This window comes from Vicia villosa, linkage group LG5 (assembly GCF_029867415.1).
Source record: "Vicia villosa cultivar HV-30 ecotype Madison, WI linkage group LG5, Vvil1.0, whole genome shotgun sequence".
NCBI lineage: Eukaryota > Viridiplantae > Streptophyta > Magnoliopsida > Fabales > Fabaceae > Vicia > Vicia villosa.
The window spans coordinates 5,156,240-5,164,285 of NC_081184.1; the positions used below are offsets into that span (position 1 = coordinate 5,156,240).

At 31.9% G+C, this 8,046-nt stretch overlaps 1 protein-coding gene and 1 long non-coding RNA gene across 2 annotated transcripts; one reads left to right on the forward strand and one right to left on the reverse strand.

The window, feature by feature from the left end:
- Positions 1 to 615: 615 nt before the first annotated feature.
- On the forward strand, positions 616 to 1,600 carry LOC131601216 (uncharacterized). Its single transcript, XM_058872991.1, has 2 exons — positions 616 to 907; positions 1,300 to 1,600. Exons 1-2 carry the CDS (start codon positions 701 to 703, stop codon positions 1,462 to 1,464), a joined length of 372 nt encoding a protein of 123 aa, XP_058728974.1. The 5' UTR covers positions 616 to 700; the 3' UTR covers positions 1,465 to 1,600.
- A 2,345-nt stretch (positions 1,601 to 3,945) lies between these two features.
- LOC131601217 (uncharacterized) lies at positions 3,946 to 5,307 on the reverse strand. The gene is made up of 3 exons (XR_009283594.1): positions 5,264 to 5,307; positions 5,005 to 5,060; positions 3,946 to 3,988 (listed from the first exon to the last, which is right to left on the reverse strand). It is a non-coding gene; the product is annotated as an uncharacterized LOC131601217 (long non-coding RNA).
- Positions 5,308 to 8,046: the final 2,739 nt, after the last annotated feature.

Consider the following 8,046-nt stretch of genomic DNA (forward strand, 5'->3'; position numbering starts at 1 on the left):
ATACAATCATCTCAGCAGAGTCCTAACTAAACGATAAGTCTACTGGGTCAAAAGGTTTCTAAAATATCCTAGTTCTACTAACACTATATTCGCGTATCAGATAAGTAAAACAAAGAGAAAACGAAGCTCATCCAGCTTCACACAATATGTGAATGTTGATACCCTAGTTCCACAAGCCATGTAGAACTCAGGAGGTGGTTAGCATAACGAACGTCCACCGTCTACTAGTACTCCTCATTTCCGAGTCTAGTTTTATAGAATCGACGAAGAACTACTAATCCAATCCACTAAGACGGATTTTACAATGCGACTTACATCAATTAAAACATTGACCGCCCGAATTGAGATTGAATTGTCTGAATCAAGTTCAATGCTAATCATCCACTTCCAAACATGACTTGGAGGTGTCTCTAAAAAGGATGTCAAATACCTTCTGGAATATACTTTCATCAAATACAAAATCAAAACACAATTTCCAAAATCAAATTTTTTATATTTGAGTCGGTTGGATTAAACTAACCTATAAGAAATATAATTTGACATAAAAAAACAAGTTAAACAATAAAAAAAATATTTTAACATTTTTTTTTTTTATATTTAAAGTGGAAGAAATAACTACATAGCATAACATAACATAAGAAAAGGGAACGAAAGGTAGGGATTTGGATTGGGTGCGGCAAGAGTTGAGGAAAACACAACAATGGCTTTCTTCACCCTAAACCCCATTCTCACTCCTCTCTCTTCTTCTTCGCTTAAACCTAATCCTCCTTCTTCTTCTTCTTCTTGTAACTGTCGATTACCGTTTATCATCTCTACCATTCCCCGTTCGCGTTCTTCGAGGCATGTCGTTCGTATGGCTCCTGATGAAGAGAAGATGACTCGTCGTTCGCCTCTCGAATTCCCAGCCGTAAGATTTTCCATTTCTTCTTTTCGATTTCAATTTCAGTTTCATTGAATTCCAGTCTTTGAATTGTTTGTGTTTGGCGGTTTGTGATAGGGTTTTTAATTCGATGAGATTTATGAGAGAAATTTCAACTATTATTTTGTGTAGATAATCAGGCAACTTTGATAGTAATAACCAGATTCGGGCTTGGATAATATTTTATTATTGATTCTGGCCTGATGGTTTGTCCAATTAACCGCACTACTCATCTATAATTATGTATTGGCTCTGATTGTAATATTCAAATTCGGTTTGGGCGATATTAGGTTTTTGTGAGGCTTTGAATTCTTTTTCTTGTTAACTTGTTGTCATTCAAGTACTCAAGCTGATATATTTTTTAATATGTTTACTGACAGGAGTGGGATAAGCCTAGGCCAGGACGAAGACCGGATATTTTTCCTCAGTTTAGTCCGATGAAGACACCTTTGCCACCTCCAATGCCTGCAGATCCTCCGGAAGAGGATGAAGAAGAGGAAGAAAAGAAAGAGGAAGAGGAAGATCCTGAGGAGCCAGAACAGTAATAGCTTTTAGTAAATGACTTGTCTTGAGTTTTGCAGTTATCTTGATATGTCACTAGGGTAGTCCTGCTTGCTTGCTGAACTTAATGTAATATTAGGCCATTATATGAATAAGAAATGATGTTCGAGCTTTCTTCAATTTTTTCGACCAGCCGTTTGCATTGTATACCATGAGTTTAATTTACCCTGCAAAAAATGATAAATTGTTTAAGTGCTACTGATATTTGGTTGGGGTAGTATACCAAAGTATATTTTTTTCAGGCTATTTTTTCCTGCAGTTTGATGGACCTTGATTGAAAGTTTTAAGATCCACCTTTGATGTTGATTCGAGTATTTGAGTATTCATTTTGGATTTACAGAGAGATGGACCTCCTCCTCTTAAGGAGGGAAATTTAGTCCTGCCAGAAGGCAGTGTAGTGGTAAATTATATAAATTACTGTAACTGGTTAAATCAGTTGGTTAATTGATTAAAAACTAGTTTATAGTCAATTACTTGAAATGCAACTGTCCTGTCTTTACCACTTAGACAGTTTGACTCAATTGACTATATAAGGATGTTAATGGTTCATGGTTCACTTCAGTTTTATAATATCACTTTAACAAAAAAAATCAGTTGATTATTAAAACAGTTTAAGTTCAGTTTTAAATTAGTTTGGAATCAATTTGTATATAAAAACTGGTTTTGAACCTGTTTGTAAGTTATAAACCGGTTTTAAATTATAAAAAGTGGTGTGGCTTGTCATTATTGGGTTTTAGCTCCTTTCCTTGGTGGTTGGGGGATTGCAGTGGCAATAAGTGCTTGAAATGAAATTTTCAATATTTAAATGACAAGTGCAGGTTAAAATGAACAATGCTTACATTTTAATATACGGGGTATTACACTCTTATATATCATTGAACAAGGGTACCTTGTCATGATCAGAGGTAAATGAATGAATACTTTTTCAAGTATTACTTTTATATATCATTGAACAAGGGTACCTTGTCATGATCAGAGGTAAATGAATAAATACTTTTTCAAGTATTACATATAACTCTCATAATAGCACAATGAATCATATCTAAATCCGGTGACCTTTTCGGATCAATTAAGTCGGATTATGAAAAGAAAAAAAACTTAGTCATGTGACTCAGTTCCAACTCGAGACTAAAAATCCTTATTTTGCTTCTCAGAGCAACAACTTGAATCATTAGGATCAGGAACTCGAGACTATAAATCCTTATTTTGCTTCTCAGAACAACAACTTGAATCATTAGGATCATTAGGCAGTTGCACAACCTAAAATTTCCAAAGATTTACTTAGCATTGTGTATTTTCCATTTGGATTTCAATGATGTTTACATTTTGTACAATTTAATTATAAAACTAACAAGGTATTCAAAATGAGAGCACCTACCCACACCCATATATTTCATAATTTTACCTAATGTATTTTTTCAAACCACTTTTGTTATAATTAAATTATATGACCAATTACAATCGTCTCCCTTAATATTACACTCCTAATTTTGAATTATGCACTATCCTCTACTAAGCTTATACATGCCAACAAAACTTTTTTAGTGAAAGATGAAAAATCATAGGTTAATATGATCTATACTTACGACTTTTAGCTAAAAACTATAGAGGATGTCAATGGAATGTTAGTACATATTGATAGAATTAAAAGGTTTGAGTGTCATTTTGATAGATCTCAAAGGAGTGTCGTTTCCCCTAAATTATATTGTACAACAATCATCCACTTCAAATTAAATTCATAAACTCTATCTTATTTCAGACTAATAAGATGCTTGGACGATTTATTTCTTGGACGATTTATTTTGACTAGAATCACAACCCAGAAGTTCGGGAAAACAAAGTGACAAAGAGTATATTAAACCCTATTTTCGATGCTTTAGCTTTAAATACCATTGCTTTTAAATGACAATAACATTTCACTCACTAAGATATGGTGGGGTTTCAGAATTGGAGTTAATCACATCAAAACATTAATTTCAATTTGATTCAAGTTTCGTTCAGTTCAATGCAATACTTTTTTTCGGCGTTGATTAAACCATGACCAAGAGCATTTATCACCAAGAAAGGTATCATAAAGCCACAACACTAAACATCAGCAAGTAAACAGATGTAATTATCATAACCCTAAAGGGAGACACAATAGAGCTACAAAACAGTAACTTATTACATCATCATAACATGCTTTTGATTAAGAACTAACATCAGCAATAAAACAGGTCACACAATAAGAGAAGTTTTTATGATCGTAATTACAGAGCTCAATAATGAAAATATGAAATCATGACAAAGAGCTCTTCTATTTCTTTCCACTTTTCTTGAGGCCAGATCCTCCAAAAGATCCCTTCTGTGAGGCTTTAGCTTTCAACTCCTTTAGTGCCTGTTCAATGCATACAACAAAATCAGATAAATAAAGGATTATATTATTGTAACAGAAAATTTGAACATAATGATAAATAGCTATCTCACCTTCTCCTCATCCTTTTTCTTCTGGATGTTAGCCATGTCAACCTACAAAACACCAATAAAAATTTAAAATACAAGATCATTACACAATTCACAAGAAACAAAATTTATGAAACTAAAATTTCATAAAAAACAACAAAAATCTCAATAAAACACCAAAAGAGAAGATAAAATAGGTTCTTGAAAAGTCTTTTAACAAAATTTTCCACATACTCTCGTATACGTAATACCCACCCTGTTGCCTCTCCTATTCTAGGTATTGTATTTGCCTTCAAGGATTGAAGAAAAGGATGAAAAGTAATGAAGTTTTAATTGATATTCACATTGAACTCAGCATCCTAGAATAATGGTTTACCAATCAAAGAAAAACTAAAAAGTATTTCCAAATAACAATCAATAATCCACCTTTCTCTAGACTCAAACATCGTAATTGATTTCACATAAGCTCTGAACATTCATATATACATAATTGTTTCCTAATTATATATCGTATTCTTGCTTCCTACTTATGCAAATCTGAATATGCCATTGCAAGTCATTTACAAAACACGGTATTTGTCCCCTAATGCTCCGCTAATCATTTCTAATCAAACCTATTAAATTTGGGGTTCACCCACTAAGTAGAATCGGCTACATGGTTCAACTTTCGCCATAATGTTCTATCCAAAACCATCAATCCAGAACCATGTTTCAAATTTGAACTCACTATCATAAAATAGATTACATAACAAAATAGACGAATTTCATTACTTCAAACAACATAAAGTTATATATCCCTTCTTTTTCCCAATCCTCCCCAATCATACAAAGTAGAGATAAATTAAAGAGGTATTACCATTATCATTATGATTGAATTCAATTTAATTAAGATCAATCAAAATTATAAATTTATTAGTCTTGAATGAACATAAAGGAATATGAGTTCTACAACAAAATCACCCAATCTAAAACAAAACTGCACCAAACTTCAAACTTTCACACCAACACAATTCAAATAGAATATAAAGAACTACTAAAAAACAATATAATATGTATAAAAAAAATCAACAAAATCGAAATACCTCATCGTAATCCTTCTTATCAGACTTTGGCTTCTTCAAAGGCTTAGCTTTTCCACCTGAAATCACAAAAACAAACAGAAAACAATCAATAACACAAATCGAAAACTCAAAAAAATCAAAAATTTTAATCATAATCAACAGATCTATATTTTAGGGTTCTTCACAAAAAAAAATAATAAACACAAAAATTGAAGAACTTGATGTATAAAAAATCTATAAAATCTCATGAATTGAGAATTTCGGAAGAAAGAAGGGTTACCTTGTTTGGTCGACATGGTTACGGTGCAGAGTTAGGGTTTCGGTCAGAAAGCGAAAACGAGAGAAAAATGAAAATAACAGCACGCGACAAAGAAAGACCTTACCCTCACTAAATTTTATTTTCGGGTTTTCGCTTCTATATATATAGCTAAACGACGAATCTACACCTACCGTTTTCTATAAGCAACCTATATTTTAATTTTTTTTAGTGGAATAATTTTGAGTCAAAGAAAAAATAGTGCCATAATTTGATAAAATTTGGCAAAATAAGTCTATGGGCCAGTTTGTTTCAGCTTTAAAAAAATTGATTTTTTCTTTCTATTTTTGAAAATAGATTTTCTAAAATAGTTTTTCAAAATATTAAGTTTTTTATATTCGTTTTTTCTAAAATGAAACACTTAATTTGACATCTTATAACATAAACATACATAATTGAAGACCAAAACTTAGTCAAAATAATAATTTTTTCAAAAAGTTGTATTTCAAAAATGATTTTTATGAAAATCTATTTGAAATAGCTTCAAAATTAAGTGATTTTTTGAAATTTTGATATCCCAATTTTTTCCCCATAAATAGATGAAATACCTAAAATCACATTTTAAGAATAACTGTTCAAACAAAATTTTCATTTGAAGCTTTTATAAAAAGTCTCTTTATAAAAAATTTTTTCACAAAATTTAGTAACACTATAAAAATCATTTTTAAAAAAAGCCAAAACAAACGGGCCCTATATTGGATGACAAAATAAAATTTTAAATTGGAAAAGGCTCTTTCTGCCCAATTGAAAAGTTAGCCCAACTAGTAAGTCTATAATAAATGAGGAAGGGAATTTCTTTAGTACATTCTATGAGGTGAAAAGAATTTTATGAAAAATAAAAAATGCCCTCCAAATTTTAGAAATATATTTTTTGGACGTATCGGTTGTATTACATAGCATGGATAAAGATATTGTCACCTTATCTACCATATAAAAACATTAATGGTTCTGGATAATATAATTTTGCCCTTCCCTTAAATCTTTCTACGGTTAGCACTTTTTTACTTTTCTTGGTCTTTTTGTGCCCTCATGGTAACTATCTAACGTTGCCGTAGGCTGCAACTAATTCATTTGCTGTAAATACATTACTTCATCTTCATTTTACAGGTACATTGGTTATATGTAAACTTCTTCTACAAACCGAGTTAGTTTGCTGTCAAACTTTACCCGTTATACAACTTTTCAAACATTGGCACATCATCCTCTATTTTTCTCTCTCGTCCTATATCTCAATCTCTCTTTCTGTCTCTCTTTTTTCTCTTTCTTCCTCTCTTGCTTCCACCTCCCTCTTCCTTTTACTCTTCTTCTTCTTCTTCTTCTTCTTCTCCCTTCTTTCTCTTTTGTTATCCGAAACAATAATGGTGTCTGAATCGATTTATGGTGTGCGAATCAGATGGATTGAGATTTTAGGGTTTCAAACTGTGTGAATCGGTTAGAAAGTTATGGTTTTGAATTTGTAGTTAGGGTTTTAGTGGTTTATTTGATGATTTTGTGGTTTGTTTTTCAGGATATAGACTGGATCGAGTTTTACTGCTGAGTTATGAAGCTAACGAGGTATGGGTTCTGTTTGGTTTTATTATAAACTTAGGATTTTGATTTTGTAGTTAGGGCTCCTATAAATTTATGGTTTTGAATTTGTAGTTAGGGTTTTAGTGGTTTATTTGTTTGATTTTGTAGCTAAAAAGGTATGAGTTCTGTTTTGTTTCTTTTAAAGATGCTTTGTTCTTTTCCTTTTTGTGGTTCTTTTCTCGTTTTCTTCAATTCTGATACATCTGGTATGTATTGATGTGTAACACGGGGATGTTATGTCCTCTTGCACATTTGCATCTCTATGACATTATTATTTTGACTGTGGGAAAACTTTGGGTATACATATTTAGGGGATTCAAGATTGAAGAGGTATGATGAAATATATAAATTTATAGGAACCCTTGCATGACCAGACCCTTTATCCATTTTTTTCAATTAATCCTTTCCAACAGCTCTTTTATTTTCAAGGGTTAATAGTGTTTCGGTTTACACCCCCCCCCCCCCCCCCCCACCGTTGCCAAAAGGTAGGGAGGGGGGAAAAACAAAATTTGCTAACATTACAGGGGGGTGAATTACTATTAACCTTATTTTCAATTAAGATTTTTTTCACTCCAAAATTTATTGTATTTCACCAAATCAAAAGGAGCAAAAGAAGTTAGATTTCAAGAAAAAGTTCATTCATTTCAAGAAAAAGTTCACTCACATTAATCATGCTTTTAAGCTGAAAAAAGTTACGTCATATCTAGAAATATATCCCTGAATTCTCTATGGACTCATCCAGAGATGTATTATCGGAAGTTGTTTGTTCTCATTTTTCAGCCATCTATTTTCTATTTTAGATTTTGTTGAGTATTTTATATTTTTGTTTTCATTTGAAATGTTACATCTCAATGTTTTCTCTAAACTTATTGTGTCTATGGATGTCTCACGTGTAGTTGTGAAAGAGGTAGATAATTAGCAATCAATTTTAAAAAGAAAAAGAGTTTGAATTTTGTGATCACATGCTTCAATGGATTCGTACAGAGGCATTCAAAGTAGGGTTTGGTGTTGTAATCGGAAGGTCCGATAATGGTTCGGATAAAAGAGGTGCATTTGTGACATTGACATGTGAAAGAAGTGGGAAATATATACCTTCTCTATGGAATTTCAAACGAGATGAAACTGGTTCAAAAAAAGTGAGTGTTCTTTTAAGTAGCGTGATTATCGGTTGACAAATA

Bases quoted from the DNA above. Each gene is read 5' to 3' on its own strand.
- LOC131601216 (XM_058872991.1), top strand. From the start codon at position 701: ATGGCTTTCTTCACCCTAAACCCCATTCTCACTCCTCTCTCTTCTTCT. The intron at 908-1,299 runs GTAAGATTTTCC...GTTTACTGACAG, and splicing joins CGCCTCTCGAATTCCCAGCC to GAGTGGGATAAGCCTAGGCC.